This window comes from Oryzias melastigma, linkage group LG12, assembly GCF_002922805.2.
Source record: "Oryzias melastigma strain HK-1 linkage group LG12, ASM292280v2, whole genome shotgun sequence".
In the NCBI taxonomy this organism is placed as follows: Eukaryota; Metazoa; Chordata; class Actinopteri; order Beloniformes; family Adrianichthyidae; genus Oryzias; species Oryzias melastigma.
Window position 1 is genome coordinate 11,294,622 of NC_050523.1, and position 23,553 is coordinate 11,318,174.

Genomic DNA, 23,553 nt, shown 5'->3' on the forward strand with positions numbered 1-23,553 from the left:
AGACTTAATACTTGTTTGTGTATTAGAAAAAAAAAACTGTGCAGGTATTTCATAGTTTTACAAAATGAAAAGGGCTTTAGGTGTTTGTGTAAACAATGAGAAACCAAAAACCACTGAGGGATTACCCGTGTCCTTTCTCCACTCTACGAAAACATGTCCTTGCAGCATTGTTTAAAAGATAACACCGTCTCCTTGTGGTATTTCATTTTGAAAATCATCTTGGATCTTCCATATTTTCATCCTTCCAGTTTCCTTCTAGCTTAAACTGCTCTGTGAAAATGCACTAGATTTCCTACAGCTGTTGAACACTTAAAAAAAAAAAAACTGCACCAGGAGTTGAAGTAAACAAGTAAAAACATTTTTTTTTGAAAGATAAGAATGAAAGCTGTATCAGTCTTTTCCATTTTGAAGAGTGAAAAAAATAATTTCTCATCTACATATTGCAAAAACACGAGCCCTCTTCGAAATTAGCTAATTGTTTGCAGTGGTTAGTTGTTGGAGAACATCAAGAAAAAAAAATCTTATAATGAAAAATAAATCATCCAGTAAATCAGATGACCTGATATCATTAGACTGAAAGGAAAAAACAAATCAACGGTTGGAAAAAGAAAATGCCTTGTTTCATACCAACTACAAAATAAAATCAAGTTTGGATAGTTGTATTTAGAACTAGGCATTTCCTTAAAATGTTTTACTGCAATACTGTAATAACTCAGATCTTATATTGTTTAAAACATATTTATTTCATTGAGCAGCTAAGGGATTGGGAACAGATGAAAAATAATATATACAATAAAAAAACAACTTTCAGCAGGGAGTTTAGAAAACTTTAGTAACCTTGTCAAATCAAACTTTATATTCAGTGTTTAAAGAACAATTCAGAGACAGTAAAAAGCACCGAACATAAGGGCTAAAGCCTAGAGAAAAAAATATGTAAAATCAACAGATTCATTAGTACATCATTTCCCAGAGTGACTTTTATATTAAATATAACATAGCATATTGCATGTGTTTTTTTTTTTTAACACTTTCACAGATCTGTAATTGAATGTTTTCAACAGTTGTGTTAAGTTCACATCTTGCTTTTTGTCACACTCTAAATCTAGCAAATATGTCACATAGTTGATCTAAATCAGGTAATGTGTTAAATATCATTTTTTCTGCATGTTTTTAAGCCAAACCATTTGATAATGTTTCTTTAGATGTACTTTGACTTCACGATGCTTCAGAGAATCCTAAATGTTGTTTGTGAAGAGAAAAAGGTGCATGCAATATTTATTAAGTGCATGGATACAAAAAAAATAAATCTGCATTGTTGTGTATGTGGATGGTGGTGTCTCTGTAAGGCAATTAATGAGAAACTGGTTGCAAAGCTCTTTGTTGAACCTAGAGGGTAAGTACGGACTATTGACCGTTAAAGTAAAGGTTTAATTACATTAACAGTTAATCCCTGAGGTGCATCGTCTGCCAATAATGACACATTTATCAGATCCAACATGTAAATGTTAATTAAAGGAGCAGAAAAAAGAGAAACACTCCTAATCCTTTGGTTTGGATAGGGTCAACAAACTGATAACTTCAGTCTAGTATTTGCTTTATCCACTTTTTGTTTATTTATTTATTTATTTTCTAAGGTCTATAGATCCCAAATGGTGAAATTGTGTGTCTGACTCATCAAAAGCCCATGTGTACAACAGGGTACTGTACTGTCACCCTTCTTTTTTTACTATGGACACCTCTGACTTCCAGTTCAAATCAGATTCCTGTTGTCTGCAGGAATTCTACTATGGATTTATAGTTATTGGTTGTATAAAACACCAAACACAATTTCTATCATAGAAGAGGTGGTGGAAGATTACAAATACATTAGCATTGACCCAGTATTGGGCAGGATGGGAGACACAACAGTGATGGAATAGGATTTTGAAATATCAAAGGATTTTATTACAATTTCCTTAAATTGTAATGCTCACACTTCAATTCCTTCATTAGAAAACGCAATTTAGAACATATTCAGAACCAGAATATTTTATTTTTTAGTTATATGGTTATACACATTTTTTTATTTTTTTTAAGGATTCTGCTTTTTTGAATGAGTTTTGTATGTTTTTAAAGCTTCTAATTAAATGAGTGCATCATTTTTAATGAGACATTATAATTTGTTGGAGAGGAAGGAGATTTTTCAAAGCACATATTGAAAGTTGGAAAGTAATGTGAATATTCTTGGCTAATTTTGACGAGTGTCAGACACCCCCACTGCGCCTCCCCGTCTACATCTCTTTTTATGCGGTTGTCTGTCTCTAACACGCTTTCTGTCCCTGCTTTTATTTCTGGTTGACATCTAGAACCAATGAATTTATCCCCATTCCCTCATGTGAATGACTGAATTTCACCTGTTGTCATCCGAGCTGCAGGCAGCCGGAGCAATTACATGTGTGCTCCAGTCGGCAGAAGACTGGCACGCGCATAATGACAGGCAGAAAAGTGCCTTTAGGGTGCCAGCTTTCATCATTGTAAAATTTGATGACTTGACTGGTTCCGTGGCTGATAAACCGTTGGAGCTGTCAGGCTTGCACAATCACAGACTCCGCTTTGCCATGATCACCTTTGTGCTATTGAGCGCCAACTGTTTGGGAAAGATGTGTTATTGAGAAAACTGGCAGGATGCTGTATATTACCTTCAAAAGTGCAATTCCTGCACTAACCTTTTGAAACCTTGTTATCACTGAGGCTGAGGGCGATAAAAGTACACACTCCAAAGGCATCAGCATTAAATCAAATAATAAAACATTTTAAAAAATATATAGAAAAATGACTACTTTCACTGTATAAAATATTAACTAAAATTTCATTATGTAGATTCTTATCTGGATCTAACTTTTACTTAAATTCATGATTGCAAAATGTAAGGCATTTTAGACAGTTGGTACTGAATTAATTGAAGTTGGATGTGTTCTTTGTGATGTTTAAAATGTATTTGTTTGCATATGTAAAAATAAAAACTACCACAATTACTTTAATAGTCTGCAATACATTTCTGTTGACTGTCAGCAAAAATATAGTAACCTTGAACTGCAATATGCAAAAAAAATGACAGAATAAGCACACACACATGATTACAAAAAGCAAACTAAAACAACAAATAGTACGAATACATTGAGTAAAAAATAGAAACACTTTAAGTGTGAATACAAAAAGACATACGCAAAAAGTTGTAGCACAATAACCTCCTGTGTAGAGTTTTTGTATTTGAATTTTGTTTTTCAAATTTATCCAATACTCACTACTTACTGCACTTTATATGGCCTTCACTATTTTGAAGGGCAGTTAAAATCTACAATTCCAAAATCCAATCCTCTGGAAATTTCCCTGAAGTCTCTGTGTCAGTGCTCACTAGATTGGCCGATATGGGCCACAGTACCTTGCTTTTAAACCTTTTTTTTAAAGCATTTACATTTATTATTTATAAACCATCTATATTTCTTTACCAAAACACAGTGAGTGAAAAATATTGTTTGTTAAAATTGGCCATACATAGCTTTTACTTTGGTAAATCAATGACATCATATTTGGAATAAAAATAAAATAAAAAAAAAGTAATGAGCATGGTGGCTCAGAGCACTAGGTAGTCCTACACTAAATGAAATTTTACTAGTTATCGAGTAGGTAGGGAATTCTGACAAAGCCTTCTTCTGTGTTGCCTTCATCTGTGATTCATAACTATAAAACTATTGACACTGTTTTTTTTCCCTTTCTTTTAATCCAAAGACTTCATAAATCTCTTCAGACAGACTAATTATACATTTTGACATCTTGTTTAAACTCATCCCAAAAGCTGCAGAAAAATACAGCTCTAAACATTCTGCTCACCTGCTGATAATCAGTTAATCAACGACTGGTAATTAGGAGCACCTGGGCTTAATTATTCATCTTAAAACCATATGGAAGTGATGCTTTTTTTCTTAATAAATATTGATATGCATTGCCATGGGTTAAGCTGTCACTGTGTTCTGTTGTTAAATTTCTAGGTTTGATAGAATTACTATCAAAGGAAGGACATGCAGTCACTGGGAAAAAAAAAAGTGTTTGATGTGAAATCTGAGAATATCCAAGAATATCCCCACATGTTAATGAATAGATAAACCCAGATCCTTTCAAATGCCCTCTGTCTGATCACTGATGCAATCTTGCACCACCACGAAAGAATTCTTCACATGTATTTGCAAGGGCAACACTGGTAAACTCTTAGATAGTTAAACAAAAACAAAAAAGAAGCAAACCGGAAAGTTACTTTAGCTTCTAGCCTTTGATTTATATACACAGACCACACACATATATATATGAAATTATTTCACTTGAGCTGAGGCGTGGGGTTATGCTTATATCCTGTAAACTGGCGAATATTTGGGATAATTACCTTATTGTATTTTGGTAGAGGTGCTGTACCTAAGCACTGCTTTCCTTATCTATTAGTCAGCATTTGTTGAAAAAGAAAATACATTAATAAAATGTAGATAAAGCAACTTGGTAGAGCTAAGAAATATATATTTTTTTTTCAAGAAACGGAGAATAACCCCGCCGTGTGTGCTTTTTACACGTTTCCCCTTTGCTTTTCATAGCTGCTTCCCACCTACTGCTTCCAAACGCATTCAGTGTGCTTTTAAGATGCTAGTAGTGCACTCAATGTTGCAGCCAGTATGTGCATGTCTGATTGCGAGACACCTCCTGTTGAGACTGAAGGTTGGTGAGTGGTGTCAAATCCAGATTTAATGGATATAAGTCTAGGCCGATTACTCTGCATGTATAATAGAACAAGTTATAAGAATAAAAGCCCACTGATTTTTGAATGGAGGGCATTATGGCTCAAATATACATCTCACCAGGTGATAAACCAATGATGGATTCTTGTTTGAGGTGCATATTCACAGAAGTGAAATGAGAAATGTAAACATTTAATGTCCCTGCAAGAAACAAAGAACCACATTCAGGAGGAATAATTGGGAATTGCAGAAATGTGGAGTGGTTTTGGTGGAGTTTCTTGCAGCTTAAATAAAGGGGAAAAGCCCAAGACTGTAAAACTGCACTGGCACTTTTAGAAAGTCTACAATACACTTTTGAATAGACCAGCAACATACCAAAAATTCATTCTTTTCTTATTCTTCCCTCTCTTTTTTCCATTCAGATACACTTTATCATTTCATTTTTACTGTTCATTTATGTGGCTTAAAAAAAGCCCAGAGGGGGAAAAAGAAAGTCTGAGTTACAGCAGCAAATTCATGCTACAGAAATGTATTTTACTTAATGATGCTGGTGTGTATTGGTAAAAGTCTGATGATACAATGCGTATCCTGATATGTGTCTCACAATACAATACATATAACAATAAGACTCTACCAGAACTTTTTTTTACACTTTTCGGTACCTATACCAAGTTAAAAAAAAGTAATATATCTCTCATAATAACAACATTTAACACGAGCTCGTTCTCGCAAGATCTTGTGCTGTGCTGCCAACTAGTGGTTGGGGGTTAAGGTGGGAAACAAAAGTAAGATGCTGAAGGACACTCTCTAGGACACTAATTATTTAAATATCGTCTTGTCGGCATTTTAAATCGTTACATGTATTACCAAACAAAATATCGGAATAAATCGATTTACACCCCTACTTAATTAAATGTGAATGTTAGTCCATGAAGGGTTTTTAAAATTTGTAAACTCTACATCTGGTTTACACATGTGTTTAATTGAAAAAAAAATTATACTTTATTATCTAAACTAGTGATTATAACTAGTCTCAAAGTGATTAGGACATCAAATCCCTAACTTTTAGATGTTTAGAATTGAAATGTATAACAATGTTTCTACACTCTAATTTAAAGTTAATTTTACCTGCATATTTTTTTCCTTCATATGGTCCTGGAACTGTAAGCATTGCTGGTATCTTTGCTGGGAGTGGACCAGCTTCAGCAACACCTAACACAGTTTATGCACACAGTCATCGGTGTATACACCTTAATAATGTTCCTTCTTATGAATTACAAGTAGACCTTGAGGGCATACACCTATATCCCGCTAATGTCTGGCTTGCTGCCCAATGACAAGCCTCATAGAACAAAAGACAAGGACACATGCTTGCTATTCTTTCGTCTTAAAATAGCATGCTTACTGAGCAGATTCATCTACATAACAATCATACTTTTAAAAGGAACAAAACAGCTTTAGAAACGATCACAGTCAAAACCGGCTTTAATTAAAGCAAGATTTAATTTTTCCGTTTGCAGGAGAAATGTTTTTGATATGAACTGTCATCCTCTGGGATTGTTTTTATTTTTGTCTGAAATGCACAAATATTGTGAGCATGATTAGGAGAGAATTCTGACAGGAGCCTGATTAGCTGTGTTTACTGTAGAAACAGATGGAAGGGGGCACACCCATGTTGGCCCAGCAGGGAAAGTTTTATCTCCTGTCAAGGTGAAAGATAAATCAGCGTGTTTTCAACCTACGGATTACACACACACAAAGCTGAATAGGCAGCATTCACTTCCCTTTTTACCTTGGAACTTCACAAATTAAAAATGAATGTATGTAACTCATTTCAGCTTGCAATGACAAGAATAGTAGGCTTATACACATTTCTGTTTAAGATGAAAAAATATCTTCTAAAGCTACATTCATACCGGACATGAGAACGTGCTGGCCGCGGGTTCTTGAACGTTCTTTTAGCATATGGTGGTAACACGAAACTGTTGCTACCCAATATTTGTTCATATACCTACAGTTGCCCTGCGACAGACTGGCGACCTGTCCAGGGTGAACCCCGCCTTCGCCCATCAGTAGCGGGGTAAGGCTCTGGCACCCCCGCGACCCCGAAAGGGACAAAGCGGTCAAGAAAATGAATGAAAATGAAATATACCTACAGTTGAAAAGGCTTAGTGTGAAATTCCAAAGTAGTGTAAATCTGGGGAATCTCGCTCCATTTTTTTTTTTTTTTTTACAGGTCTGTTGATATATGAAAGACTTGGTCTCATATGATTCATAATTAATTCTGTCTGGGCACAGACTGCAATTATTAATTTCTCCTCCATGATCCCTTTTCCCTTGATTGGCACTTCCCTGAATTAAAACCAAATCTAATGCCTTGGATTGGTCGAAGTTTAACTGGTTTAACTTTCAGCACATGCCAGGTTTTGCATGTAGAGCCCGAAAACGGACATAAAAATGTGCAAAGCGATGACAGAGTTTTGAACGAAATGTATATATACCCGCGACCCCGAAAGGGATGGAGCGGTCAAGAAAATGGATGGATGGATGTATATATACATGTGTTTACAAAAACTATTCATTGGAAGTGGACGCACATTGCCGAGACTAGTGTGTACGTAGCATGAACTATCTAAACATCTTGAACAAATGTTATTGATAATATTCAGTTGGATAAAATTATTTTAATATTTGAATATTTAGCTAATAAGTTTGCTCTCTGTTTAATCGAATGTTAGCTTTGCTTACCCAAATGACGATCACACAAAAAACTGCAATTAAGTACCTTTTAGGTCAATGGTAAATAAATAAAAAAGTACAGTCAATTAGTAACAGTCAATTCAAATGTGGCAGCAGAGGTAAAGATATTGTAGAAATGTTAGTGTCTGATTAGGAAGAGGTTGTGCAAGTCTGTTGAGTGTCAAGTGGTTTAATTGTTTCTATTTTAAAGAGTTCAAAAGACTAATAGAATTTGGGCGGAAAAAAAGTATCACAGAACCTGCTTGTTATGCTCTTGAGGCTTTGGTGCCTTCCTGCCCATGTGGGTAATTGAAAATCCTAATGTTCTGTGCGAACTCCAGACAGGATTTCTTTTCCAGCATCCTTTATGAAGGAAAACACAAGTTCTGAAGATTTTTAGCTGTCCCCATCACTCTGTAAGGTCTGGCACAATAAAGAACATGCCTGAACATGTAGAGATGCAGTTTGCTACCATTCCCTTGTGATTCTGAAAAAAAGTGGTTAAGATGGAAAATGAGAAATGCTTTTTTTTTTTTTTTTTTTTTTCCCTCATCTGATGGAGTAAGCAAACCCTGCTGTGCTCACTTCACTGGTAAGACCATGTTGTGGGACCAGGTAAAATGTCATTGAGATGCACCCAGAGAAACCTGGTGCTACCTACAACCCCTACTGCTGTGCTGCTGATGAGCAGTGGTTTGAAGCTGGGACATCATTTTTTTTTTTTTTTCTGAAATTGCCAGTCCCCTAGGTTGGTTTATCTACATCCAAGATCGAATTGGTGTTTCTGCACTACTAACTGCTTTTCCGTCTCTCAGTACACCTGATTGTCATCATAACTTACTAGGTTCATTATTATTGTGTCATCTGCATATTTGATGATCCACTTTCAGCTAACCAGTCCATGCAAACATGGATCATTGAGGTAAAGAGCAGTGACCTCATAATGCAACACAACCATTTTGATATTTATTTATTTGTTTATTTTTTAGAGATGCAAAATAAAAACTAAACAGTGGCCCTGCACTTCTTGTATTTTGTTAACTTTAGAAGACTGTTTGCGAATTAAGATTTAATGACTTCGCCCAAATTCTTTCACTACTCTCTTACTACTAAAAAACTACCAAGTGCAGAAGTATCTAGTGCCCTGGATTTTAAAACAATATGGAAACCATTCTCACTACTTTTATTTTCTAAAATCCCAAATATGACATAATAGAAGTAAAAACATTTTATGAAGACTATTTTTAACGTCTTCTGATTACAGCTTGAAAAAAAAAAAAACTTGCGTTGTGCGATATTAGTGATCAATATTGCGATGACAATATGACTTGCAATATATATACAATAATAATAATAATAATAAAAAAAAACGACTAAAACATCATTTCCATTTCACTGCAACCATTTTATTTCAGGAAAAGTCAACATAACCTAAACTATACTGCAAGCTATCTCAATAAGAGGCGGGTAAGAACTTCTATTTTGGGGAAGTGAACCATAGAACAACTATCTACCTTTCTGGTAGTACTGGCCAAAACATGTGCAACAATAGGAACAACGTAGGCAGTGTCTGTCTATCCATGTGTGTAAACATTTATTGTGGTTTATACCGTCTTTTGCAATAGACGCATTGCAAAAGCTACTACTGCGATGTCGATACATTTTCAATGAATTGTATAGGGTTAGTTCTGTTGACAATTTTAAAAGCTTATAAAAAATGAATATAATTAATATATTTAAATACTTAAGTGCAATGTATTGTGGTCTATGTCCACCAAACTATCAGGCATCTGATCACACTAGCTTTTTGCGGAGAATTCTGAGAAATTTCTCGGATTTTGTAATCACAGATTTAGATTGTTATACAAAATGGCCAACACACTATGTAGTTCACTAAGTAGTGAGTGGTTTAAGAATTTGGACACAACTAATGTCTATGGATGTTGAAGGTGCTTTTCCTCCACACCTTTAGGCTTGGTGGTGCTTTTGAACAGAGCTCATGAGACCTTTCCCCGTGTTCTCTGACCCTTAGTGGGATAATAACCAGCTGCACTGAAAGCCATTTGTCATTTGCTACCTGCCACTGATAGAAGATGTCATTAGATGTCTATGCCCTTGTCTCCCTACCCCATGACAAACATCGTATCAAGCCTTGCAATCTGAGGTTCCCTCCAGCTTCTCAGTCCTCGTCCAGTGATCAACCACTGATCAAAGCAAGATTTACCAAAGCTCTTACTACTTGTTTTCTTTACCTACTTCTCCAAAAAGTTTGAAATTGCACTTTTTTCAGTTTGCTCCCCTATTTGCAACCACTTTGAAATCTCATTTCCCTTTCATGCTAAGGCAGTCAATACCTACATTGGGCTACAGCTTATGTTTTTGTATTGGTAAAATGTAAATAGCTTATGTGGAGAGGCACAAGCAGATTTATGCTCAGACAATATTTGTTCAGAAAAAAACCATTTATAGTGGTGTAGCCTCAAAAGCTTCTGGCCCTCCTGTTTTTGTGTGTCCCTTTTGAGTAAGTGCATCTATTCTAAAAAGAGATAATGCGTGTCAATCTCTGACCTATTTTGTCTGCGGTTGAAGTGTTGCATCGTTGGTAATGGCTGAGACGTGTAATATTTGCCTCTTTCTCATTTCAAATCTTGATAATCCTCTCATGTCGTGAGGGTTAACAGATTGTTATTGTTCGAAGACAAAGCAATAAAACGGCTTCAGAGTCATTTCTACTGGGCCGGCGACAGATATGATGAAATGATGGCAACCAAAGAAGTCTCTACGGCTATTTAGGAGTTCAAGGCTTCTTGTTGCAGCAGGCTGTGAGTGTAAACTCCACTAGAATACTAATGATTAACCTCACAATCCAGCTCATATCATCCTCTTGGAACTGTTCTTTTAGAACATTGCTTTTTAAGTTTCTCAAAATAACTGAAAAAAGATTTGAAGAGTATGTTCTTTTCTGACAAAAGTTTGATCATATTTTGCTTCGTCTCTCCTTTTTTTTATCATTTCAGAAATGTCCGGTACAGTAGAAGATATTTCTCAGGTACACTGGAAACAGCAGTGGTTGGAAAATGGGACGCTTTACTTTCACGTGTCTATAACGGAATCTGAGCTCCAGGCACAGACTACACAGCCCACAGCCCGGGAGCCTGCTCACGCGCTGCCTGAACACATGCATCTGCTACACATCTCAGTCATGGTAAGTATAGTATGGAGGCTTTTGCTGTTGCTTCGCATCTTGAATCTATCCACAAGTAACTTGTTATTCTGATAAGCGAGAATGCAAGAAGATACCTGATGCAGTAATTCTTAGCAGAAGTTGTAGTTTACAACTTTCAGATTTTTTCAGAAATTAAAATCTTAACAGAAATTTAACCAGCGATTATTGGTGACGTCATCAAGCAAAATTGACGTCCAAATTATGAGACACAATTTTTCCACATGTAGGAGTTTGGAGAAGCTGTAGAGAGAACGGAAGAATTCGGATTGGGCCTAAATGTGGAATGGAATTCAGTCTCTGTGGTCTCCCATAGCTGACTCCATGTCTTAGCGGGTGGGGTGCTTGGGTTTCGCTGCACCTTGACTATCTGCCGGGGCTTTTAGGCGGGGGTTGGGGCCTTTTGGCACCTGGCTAGGGCGTGGGGGGGCTCTGTTGGTTGGGGAGTCTGGTCTGGCGCCTGGATGGGGGCAGGTGGGGTCGCCGTGTGGCCTCCTGGGTGTGGGGGATATGGGGTGTGCGGTTAGGTGGGGGATCTGGCTTGGCTTGGGGGGTGGTCCTTTTGCTAGTGATGCGGGGTACTGGCACGGGGCCCTGTTCCAGGGGCGTCAGGGGGGCCACTTGCCTGCACATGGGGGCTGGGATCAATCACACTATGGCTCTAGAGTGGAGTGGGGCAACCCCCTTCAGGTGGCGCCGGCCTTCACCGCGGGGTCCTAGGAGGGGGTGGGGTGGCAGTTTAGTGAGCGGCAGTTCTGTGGACAGAAATGTTTTGTTGATGCTAGAGGTCAGAGGAGAATGACCAGATTGGTTCCAACTGAGAGAAAGGCAACAGTAACTCAAATAACTGCTGGCTACAACTGAGAAGTGTGTGATTTGATCATGTCAATATGGACCAAACTCTCTAAGGGATATTGACAATACTTTATTGCCAAGCAGTTCTGAAGACAAAAGGGAATAAAACCCGGTACTAGCAAGGTGTGCCTGATAAGGTGACCATTGAGTGTATGTATTTTTGTGGTGAGTGACATCCATGCCTGGCAGACACAGTGGTGTATCATCTGTATAAATTGAGATAATGGTCTTAGTCTTAATATTTTGAGTTGACAGAAAGATTTCTTTAAAGGACATTACAGATCTGGGGATTTCTCTTTTCCTTTCCATTATTGAGGCTTTTTGATGGAAACCATAGAAGTAAGCAGTGCTCATGCAGAGGGTGAAAGGAGCAGTGGCTTCATGGAGATAAGGTCATGGCTGAACGTGCAGGTTAAGCTCTTGTGATGTCAGACACCTTGTGGTTTATTACTTCTCGCTGATGGATTGCAGCTAGGGAAGGCAAGTGTCAGGATGTCACTTAGAAACTAACTTTATCTTTTGAAGTTGACTGTTTTTATTTTTTTTCTGTTTCTTTTCCCCAGCATGCCTTTCATTTTGTGATTTTTATCCTGTCATATTATGTTAGTTAGCAGCAATACTTCTTCATTTTACACACATTTTTTTTTAATTTATAATGATCCCGTTTTTGAAATCCCTTTAAGAATAAATAGAATAACCCCAATTTATGGGTTTTAAATACTTGCTAACAGTCTTACTTTTCAACACTTCTCCCAGTCTCTTTTCCTTTCATGTTTTCCTTTCAACATTTTTTTGTCTATAACCTCACAGTTTAGGCAGAAGTTACAACCAGGTGAATTAGGGATTTTCCATTGGAAATAAATTAGGAGTGTAATCTCAAATCTCATGGTTCGAATTGTGTCACGGTTTTAGGTTCACGGTTTGGATCATTTTTTGGATAAATAAAAAGATAAAAGCCAAACATTTATTTTGGTAACGCTTAAAAATAAATGTTTAATAATGTTAGCTCATTGACGCTTATTTATTAGAAGACAACATCTTTGAATTTTGAACACGAACAAAATGCTAAAACGTGAAGTTTCTGATTACATTACATTTGATTAGGTCTTTAGACCAAATCAACAAAAACTGAGAGAAAATGATGCTTAAAAATAGTTTGGAAAATACCAAATCTATCTGGAGTACCCCTTAAAATGCTTATGTCCAACTTAAGTCGTAAATAAATCAGTAAAAATCAAACTTAAAATTATTTTTTGGTTTTAATTGTTTAAATATTTAAAATAATTTTTATCCGTAACAGATGGCGCTGCCATGCCTGCCTTTCCTGGTGATTTATGATTCCTTTCTCTTGCCATACTTTTGTCCCCTAACTGCACGCGTCCCTGCAGTGGCTTTCTCCTTTGCGTGACAGCTGCTGCTATGGCGGATCCTGACTGAGACTCAGAAAGGAGACGTGTGCTGATGGTTTTATTCAGCTCTTAAAATGAAATAAACCTGATATTTCACCATTCGGGTCCTCCATGATGAAGTCGAGAAACGTTTTTGACGGGAGCTCCTCCCACATGCAGCGGGAGCTTCAAGTTCCCATACTTTTGGAGAACTGTCAAGCAGCTATTTTAGGGCGACTTACATGAATTTGACACGATTTGCATTTTATATGAACGCTTTGGGGGTTGGGGTTCGCGGTACACGTGTGTGCCAAACCGTGCCTTCTGATCCGTACATTACATCCCTAAAATAAATAATTGACAAGTTAAAAAAAATAAAACAATAAATAAATAATGTTTGTGTTTCCAACACTTTGCAAATGTTCAGCATTGAATTTCTACATTATGTCACAGGAAAATATGTTGTTGCTTCAAACTAATTTTAAAAGGTTCCTGATAAAATACATCTTCTAAATATTTTCATTTAAAAAATAATTTTAGCCTAAACAAACTCAATATAAAAAACAAAAAAAAACCCCAAACAAACAAAAAAAAAACTAAAATTGGCTGTGAAGAGTGTATCTGGAGGTTGAAAATGTTTGTGTTATTTTACAATGCATAATGACTCCATTAAATCTAGCATTTGTGATTCTTAAAAGAGCAGAATCAGACAACAAAAGAGGAGGGAAGCTGAACGGGTCGCCCATGTTCCAGCAGAGCAAATATGCTGGAACGGTTATAAAAAATTAAAAAGAGACCCTTCACCCTCTCACGCCCACAATTATTATTAAAAGGAAGTTTAGGATCCATAATTAACTTAATAATCATGGTTTTGAAGTGTGTGAGAAATCCAGGTCATGAGAAGAGAAATAAAAATGTCAAAATCAAGAATATTGACTCAGATTTTTACCAAACAAAATAGAAAAAGTCAGAAAAATAAATTGCTAACAAGACATAATATGTATATGTAGAAGGTAGTGAGAACTAAAGCTACTATCACACCACCCTCAGCAATGCACGTTCAAGTCGCCACTTCCAATGGAAAGTCTATGTAAACTCAAGTTTTGGTCTTCAAAACTCTTGCATTCAAGCATATTTCTGAACATTATCAAAACCATTTTTGATTGGGTTCATTGAACTCATGTTGAAAATGAAACCAGGTCAAATTTTGACCAATCAAAGACTCCGATTTGGTAGTGATTTATGGGTGGTGTCCCTTTTAATTCACAAAAGTACCAACCATTTGAAAATTGGTCATGAAGGAAAAAATAATAATTACAGATTTATATGAAACCAAGTCTTTCATATATTGGAATAGAGATGTTAAAGAAAAAGCCCCAAGATTTTTACTGACAGCAACATTATTGTGCACAAAGCCTCTTCCACCTGTACATGCGCTTGTAAACAGTAGAAAAATAAAAGGTAGAGGAAGCCCACCCCTAATTGTCCAATGTGAACACCAAGGGCTAAATTTACGTTCAGGAATGAATATTTAGCACATTCTTGGATGTGCATCACCGGTGTGTCCGTAGCTTCACTTACTACAACTCAAGCTCCTAAAAATAACATCCATGAACAAACGTCATCATGAATCCTGGAATTGTTAGCCCACACCAGCTGAAGACTCCACTGGGGGCCATTTACAGTATGTCAGTTATATGAAACCTGAGGGTACAGTTTATAGTAAAACAAAATATTCTCTGATAAGTTTGTATTTTATATGCAACACGGTGTAAACAACATAAAAGCATAGCTCCTCCCTGCATGTTTAAATCTACTTTTGGGTCAGATAGGATGTATTTTAATATTCAGTTGTGCTTTTTTTAAGTCTGTCTCCACAGAGTTTCAAATGCATCTTCCAAAGTGCACAAAACCACTTTGCAGTGGTTCCAACATCCACAGCTATGTCTGTAATCTAGACACATACAAACTTGCAGGGCGATAATGGTACCAGCTGCAGTGTTTGTGGATAAGGAAAAAAGGATTTCAACGAGTTTCCAAGCATAGTTTGCCTGTCACAATCGAACTGAAAGTGTTCTGCTTTGACCTCACGGCCCTCAGGTGTCTCCTGGCTCCTTGAGTGGACAATGTTATGTCTGATGCTGTCAGATCTGGGCCAGACTTAAGTGTGGGCACTGTATTCTTCAGTCACTGAGCTGTCAGTCGCTCCTTCACTCAAACAGTCATTTTCAAAGCTCCTGCTTTTGTCTGCCCCTTCTCCCATGCACACTTTCTCCAATGTGACAAGAGCAGAGATGGATAGTCTTCTTAACAAGATAAAAATGCACTTTCATGGTTAGCAAGTCAATGACAAGTTGTCCACTAGCATTTGACTGCCATATTTGACTGATTTTTGTTCACACAAGACTCACTATAACCATATTGATAACAAAATCCAGAATAAATGATTTTTAAAAAATAATTGATACATATAAAGATGTATAAATTAGATTTTTTTTTTAAAAAAGCTTAACAAATTTTTCGGAAGCATACCAACTTAAAAAAGATAAGGATGTGAATGAACAAAAGTACATGAGGATCTCATTAAGGGCAGATAAAAACCCAAACTCATTATTTAAACCGGGGTCTCATTAACAAACAAAAACCAGCTATGCTGATTACAAATTAAAAGCATACCTCTAATGAAAAATTAAAAGACGGACTCCTGTAAGTTAGATCGACAACCTAGAACTACAGACTCTAAGTAACATAAAAAAAAAAAATATAATACCTGATTAAAAAGAAAAACAACAATGAAGAAAAAGCTAAACTTAACTTTTACATTAAAAAAATGTCTTTGTTAAAAACAAAAAAAGTATCGCAATGCTTTCAGCTACAGATTCCTTCCCATAAAATGTCAGTATCTGTTTTTTTTCAAAAATTTTTGTTTAAAAATATTTGATAGTCGGTTGAGAATTACACAATTTATGCATTTTTTATGAAGTACACGCATAACGTAAATCTCAATTGTGCCTAATTTTTGTGAGATGCATACTTATGACCATTTCATTTATGTCCATGTATATCTAATGGTCTTGTTACACAAGTGCCACAAATATATACATTTTATAGAGCAAATATTGGGCACATATTATGTTAAAATGATGTAATAGACGCATGAATCCCTAACAAATTGCACATAAACAGCACAATAATCACACAAGGTTCATGCAAAATCTGTGTATTGCATGACGGGTATTTAAATCGGTCGATCTTTCAACCCTTTAGCAGTCCTCTTGGGCTCTCTCAATCCCTCCATCCGGCTCTTCCAGGTGGGGGGTTGGGTCTCTCACAGTGCGGTGTCTGGCGTTGCACGAGAGGGGGTCGGGTACGCTGGGTGCGGATGCACGTCAGGCCCTTCTCGCGGATTTCCCTGGCTTAGGCTGACTAGCGTCTGACCTCGAACTAGTGCGGACCAGAGGAATCAGACTGGTTTAATTAAAACAAAGCTTCACGAGAGTCCGCGGTGGGTGCTGATGCAATATGTTTTCCGCCAACTGCTCTGGATATTAGTGAAGAAATTCAATGAAGTGCGACTTTTACGTGTTCTTTTCTTCTGTGGTTTTAACCTAGTCAATTCTTGATACATCTGATAAAATTTCACATAAAACACCCAAACGTTTCTCCCCCCCCCCGAATATTCAGCTATGACCAGTTTTTATCTGTGCAAAATGTGCAAAATGTACATAGTGTCTGTGTGGCATGGCTGTAATCGGTGTTCCACCCCGATCATCTTTTGATCTATTGTATTGATCTTTTAACTATGTTGTTTTAGGCAAAATCAAAAAAATCTGTTGTTTTTACCAGAACATGGAGTCTGCAAAGCAGCACTAGTTCATTAAAAATCCGCCTCCAAGTCGTGGGCGACTTGGAAGTTTGTTCCCCACCTAAGTATTTTCTTCGTCACAAATAATCTGCCTGGTTTCGTTTGATTACCACAATTTTGAATAAAGAAATACTCAAAAGTGCAATTTTGAGCTTAGTAGATGACCTCCGTTATAAGAAAAATGCCACAAAAACATGCTAAAAACACCAAAAAAACCAGAATGTATCTTTAAAAAAAAAAAAAAAGCAAAATGTAAGCTCTATTTGAAAACAATATCTCTTTGGGTTCATTTTCAATTAAAATTCACATTTGAAAACATTTCTATTTCTGCCAAGGCAAATGGGTGGTCCAGTTGAACTAAAACTTCAATGAACCAAACATATTTGAGGAAAATTTCAGCTTTGAATTTATAATACCTAAATTTTTCTGCGTAAAAAAAGCGCACCTTTTTAAACACATCCCTTCATTTAACACCAATAAAGAGTTCAAAATGAGAAGAAAAAAAGCTTCTACCTTTTCTAAATACACCCCATAAAATAGAAATCATCTATGAAACACGTGGCATATTTAGAAAAACGGAAATTATTGGAGATGGATAATAGCGTTTCTTTTTCATCATTCCTGGAAATGATACAGTACGGCGGAAATTTGAATATGAAGTTCAGAAGAAACAGCAATCAGTCATATTGTGCGGCGTGCTGTGGAGGATTTTTCAAGGAAATGGCACATTTGAGTTCACAGGGAGGACAGGTAGTATTTTACCAAAATGAGATGCAATAAAAGTTGACAGCTTGGAGCCTTTCATCTGTCCCGTTACAGAAAATAATCATCTATTACGTAGGATGTGGGTGTCTACGGAACAACAGAAAATAGAAATTAGACAAGTTTGTTCTTTTTTTTATGTTCCAAATATATTTATTGAGCTTGTTAACCATCCTTCTAATCAAAAAAACAATTAAATTTTAGAACAAACAGCAAATAAAACACATTTCTGGATTAGCTCTTTTTATAGTGGAGCTATGACTTGGGGCCTTTAATATTCTTGAAATTAAAGTATAAAGCAAGGAGACTATTCTTATCTCTCACATGATAGATGAGCATAAAGATACATCAAATCCGCATGCTTCCTGATAATTAAACAGTCACTGGTAATATATGACCATCAGCACGGTGGGTTATGGAGACATTTGAGGCAATTGGGGCTGATCTGCAAACCGGGTGTGCAGAAATTAATTTCCAGCATGCCCCGGCACAAACGTGCAACAATGCCGCTGTGGCTTCAAATCATGTCATTAGAAGTCCAAGCAAATTACATTTTAATTGGCCCAGAGGTTTTAATTGTTTCAGTCACCTTTAGATTTTTTTTTTTTCCTTTTATTTTACACTCGCAGGCGGATACACTTGAAATACAAAGCAGATTGTAATTAAAACTATCAGCTTAAGAAATGGAAGGAAAGCTTCCAGAGTGGTGAGTGGTTTCTCAGGAAGACGTAATTGTGTCTCTGTGCCGTTATTACGCCTTTGCCCTATATCATCGCCACTTACTTATTTTCCCAGTTTATTCATTTCAGCATGGGGACAACAAAAAAGCTAATTGCAAATTAACTGATGAATATTTGCTGGACAATGGGGGCGCATTTCACTGCTACACAGTCATTTGTAATCACAGTATTGTGATAAATACTTCTATATTTGTAAATCCTAATAAAACATGCAGAATGACTTTGGAAAAAAACAAAAAATAGGATTTCTTCTTAAAATCAATAGAAAAGTTTTTATCAAGACGGAGATTTTTAAACATTTTAGATACGAAAATCTAAAGATCTCACCGACTAACCTCTGACTGATACATGCGCCAGAACCGGATATCCTTGACTAGAAACAGAATTCCTCCTCTATCACTCGAGTACTGACAAGTACTTTTATTCCGGTTTTAAGCTTTTTCCAAAGTTTTTCTACAATTCTGAACACTTTTGTTAATGTAATTAAAAAAAAAAAATACAACAATTACTGCTTTCATCCCTATTTTTAGCTTATCATGCCCTCTAAAACTTTATTTTCTACTGGCGGCTGTAACAGTTACTGTTTATTCACATATTTAAGCTTTATTAAAAGGTGTTACAATTCTGAAAACCTTTTAAATGCCAACTTAAAATGGTTAATCTTATACTTTTGTTTCAGTATTGCAAAACTTTTTAATTCAATTGTGTGTACATATATTTATATATATATATATAGCATAATTAAATAAACAAACAAGGGCGGATCTGTATTAAATGAGCACAAACATGATCAATTTTAATTCCCCACTGTAAAATAAAACATCCAGTAATTAAAAAAGGAAACAATGTGATTCTTGGTTTAAAAATGTCCTAACATTGTCTAGAAATGCCACGTCATCAGCTCAGTGGACCTCTAGTCATGTCCACTCTGAGACTGGAAGGTCATGAGATCAAATCTAGTCCGAGTCATACCAAAAACTCAAAAATTAGGACCTAATGTCGCCCTGGTTTGCACTCAGAATTAAAGGTTTAGATTGGAGTTAAACCGCCAAATGGTTCCTATGCGCGGTTGTGTCTGCAGCTCACCACTCCCCCAGTGGAAGGGTTAAACGCAGAGAACAAATTTCACACTTCTAGGTGCATGACAACTAAAGGAACTTTAATTTTTTTATTTTTTTTATTTTTTTAACAAAGCTCAATTGTTTTTCTTTTTTAGTACAAAAGGCAGGCTTACTTCACCTAACTGCTGCAGAAACTACAAAAAAACGATGCAAGTTTTTTTTTTTTTCTTTTAATGTTATAATTGTAATTAAAAGACCAAATGGAACATATTTACATTATATCACAGAATGATTGAAGTTTCAGTACATTTAAGTCTTTTGTGTGTTTAGAAAAAAGCTTCTAAATCCCCACCACCTGTGATTGTTCCACTTTCTTACTTTTTTTTTTTTATACAAAAATACAAAGTTTAAGATCTTCTTGAAATACTTTTAGACAGTTTTATTAAACAAGCACACATAAAAGTAGCACCCAGTCCTCTTTAAGTTATTGAATGCTCTTGTGTTGTTGTTCTGGCTGTGGCTTTTTGATGCTGTAAACTGTCTGAAAAATAAAAGATAAGTCCCTGCAGACTCTCGAAGAGAACGGCAAGTTTTATTGCTCTACTGTGTGACGTTTCCTTGTAAACACTCACCGTACAGTGGCGTGTTTACATCTAAAATAAATTACTTTTGGTTCCAAACAACACGAAGATTGTTGTTCAAAAAGAGGTCAAATAACGAGTTTGGTCTTGAGGTGCTAATGGGTAGCGAGGATGTAAATGAAAAGTTCTAAATAGGTTATTTATGTTTCAATGTGTCTTGAGCTTTAACTTCTCCATCACATCTTCCTGTCACCACCGTTTCCTGTTTTACTTTGGAGCGTTCAAAACAGTCAAAGAGAATAATCTTGATACTAAAGGTGTCATCAGCTCAGAAAAAGTCTTCTTTCAGAAATAGACGTTGAAAAAATCCACAACATAAGTAGCAAAAGGTCTGGACTCTGATAGTTTAGAGATTGTTTTCATTATGTAAATACTTCCTGCAGCTTTCTGAAGCTACAATCACACCTGATTGTGTCAGAGGCATCAAAGTACACGTGAGATCAGAGGTCCTGCAGCATGTTTTAAGAGTCGGTCCTTATACATGTGTGTGTATTGCTGTTTAAGTTCTTTACAGATACACCTATTTGAAATGTTTGAACTACTAAAGGCGTGCTCTCAAATATAAAGAACAAAGGTTCAACTGTTTACTTGTGTGACCGTTTTATTTTAACCAAAATGTCATGAATGTAGATAAAAATGTGAGTTTTTACAGCAAATATTAGGTTAAAAAAGTATTTGCGATTAAAATCTATTGGCTAGACTAATTAATTACAGGTCACGATTAATTAATCGCAAAAAAAAAAAAACACACACACACATGACACCACTACTTAAAACCTCTGACATAGTTTGTTGTTAGCTTGGCAGAAACAGATCCAAGTCAACATGAACTCTTTCTTTCAAGTTGAGATTTTATGTAATCAGTTAATTCTTGGTATTTTCAGTTCAAAGGAAAATTGACAAAATACTTTGCTACAATTGCAAAAACACACCATGTGCTGCTCCCAGACACTGTTGTGCAATTTTTATCAGAGTTCAAATATCTGAACTTTTGTAATGCAGACATGTCGGGCCAACCAATCAGAGACTCAGCTTTTGGTATGAATGCAGTGTCATACTTTATTAATAAAGATGAAATATAATAAAATATTTGGTCAATCTTTGGATAAATGGAAAAAGCAGAAGTTTGAACCATAACATGAAATGTCAAGAGTTAACATTGACTTGGGTCATTTTTTTGTCAAGCCAACATTAAACTATACCAGAAGTTTAACCATTATGATTTTCTGTCTGTATGGATTCAAACTTAAAAAAATAGTATATTCATAAATAATGACTGTTCCAATTAGCTTAAATAAAAAATAAATAAAAAAAAACAACAACAACACACAAATGTAGATGGCTTCACTTATAGAAATGGTAATGAGTCCTTTTATAGAACAGTACTTACTGGGTATTTAAGTGGTATTTTCACGGTACCCTTTTTGTACCCACTGGGTACTTGCAGGGTATTTATAGTACTTTTTAATGTACATTTAAGTAGTACTATTTTGTTCATACTTATGTGGTACCTGCTGGGTATTTATGGTGTATACTTTGGGTTTTTACATAGTACCTACTGGGCATTTATATTATTCCTACTGGGTATTTATGCTGTTCACACTGAGTTTTTATACTGTACACACTGGGTATTTACATGTTGTATTAGTGTGTCTTTGTAGTACTTACCACATGTAAAAACAAGGTAAGTACAAAGTAACTCGAATTTGTTTCTTCAACTAATGCTACAATTTTCATGGCATTTACCATGTGAAACAGAAACTACCATTGAAATACTGTGAAATATGGCCTAGAATTTACTTTCTACTCACCTACTAGCAAGTATATGTGGGTTTCTTGGTACTCACCATTTCTAAGAAAATGGGTAATAACATAGTATTTATCTAGTACCTCATTTTGTTTTCCATAGTACTTACTATTAATGAGAGCAGAGTAAGTACACAGAAAGTACCATTTAACATATGTGGATTTTACATTGTATGCTATAGGGTGTTCTGTACTAAATACCATTTCAAAGCACATAGTAGTTAGACAGAGGCTACCTCGTAAGTACAAAGAAAGTCAGCCATATTTCCACTTTATAAGACTTACTATATAATGTAAGTACTTTACTGTAAAAGGACATGTTACCATAGAAGATAAAGCACCTCAAATTATACATGTACATTTGCTTTTTACCACTTTTATACGACCTAAAAATAAAAAAATAAAAAAATAAAAAAGAAAACTTTCCAATAATTTTGCTATTCAGTGCTGCAAAGCACAGCTTTGTTAAATAAATCATAATATGACGCAAGTAATTCATTTGACAGGAAATGACATGAATCATCAACTAAATATGTATTCTTTTAAAAGCAAGCATTTTTTTCCTAATTGAAGACTAGAAAACAATAGTCTTTATTTTATTTATTTAGACTTTTGAAAGGCTCACACACATCCTCTAAGCTGAGGACGAGCTACATGGCACAGTGCCTTTCTCATAATGTCACTCACTACGTATTACTCTCTCTGGGCAATGAAATCATTTTCAAAAGAATTTGTCTGAAGTTCTGGCTTGAGCAGATTTCGAATGTTGGCATTTCACCAGTGTGAGGCTGCAGAGTGACAGAAATGTTGCCGCCAGAAATTTTCGAGCGCTTTATTCCACACTCACCTTTTCACCCCAGTAAACGTTGACATAGTAAGTCCCTTCGCTACATTTTGGTTTATGTAGAGGTAAATTCTGGAGAAGAAACTCTTTTATCAAACTGAAATCTGGGATACAAGCACTGGTGATGATCCATTAGTATTTGTGGAGAGATGAGAGCAGAGACAGAAGAGATTTTGAGCACATACTTTAAACCGCTGGCCTCTTTTCTTCTCCCTCTTGTTTTAATTTCTATTCTGGTCCCTCCAGAAAATGCAAAATTCAATATTAGTCTATTTTTTTTTCTTAAAACTGTTTAGCACTTCATGCAAATAATATCAACTGCTTAACAATTGCAATCTTGGAAATTAAAATGCATTTGTTCACACGTTTTTAGCCCAAATAATAAAAAAAAATATGTTTTTGTTGTTTTCTAGGACATAGCTTTACCAGTAGTTCATCATAAATTCACCCCTGAGTTGTTGGCGTGACGATTGGCGTGGAGTAAACCCGTCTCAATTTCCTATCATCCATCTGTTTACACACTCATCCACTAGCTTATAGCACCTCACAACCCCAACCTAGCATTACAGGAGTAACAAAAAATGTCCAGCGGTATCAGAGCTGTACAGTTTTGAGCCAGATGCCAACTTGAAATGATTTGAATAAAGAAATACTTATAAATGCAATTTTAAGCATAATTTTCCTTATATATGTCCTCCAGCATTAGAAAAGTGCCACAGAAACTATGTTAAAAGCTTGATTTTCATTTAAACGGGTCTAGCAATATTGTCCAAAAATGCAATAATTTGAATAGACTAAAGTTTATGCAGACATTTTTGGTAAAACATTTTATGTATATAAAAAAAGAAACATTTTTTTGAAATTGTTTT

At 35.8% G+C, this 23,553-nt stretch overlaps 1 protein-coding gene across 1 annotated transcript in view; it reads left to right on the forward strand.

The window, feature by feature from the left end:
* Positions 1 to 23,553, forward strand: part of LOC112163022 (astrotactin-2) — a 313,961-nt gene that overhangs the window by 54,218 nt on the left and 236,190 nt on the right. The window contains exon 2 of the mRNA XM_024299108.2: positions 10,517 to 10,704. Coding sequence (XP_024154876.1) covers positions 10,517 to 10,704 — 188 coding nt within the window. The remainder of the gene's footprint in view (positions 1 to 10,516; positions 10,705 to 23,553) is intronic.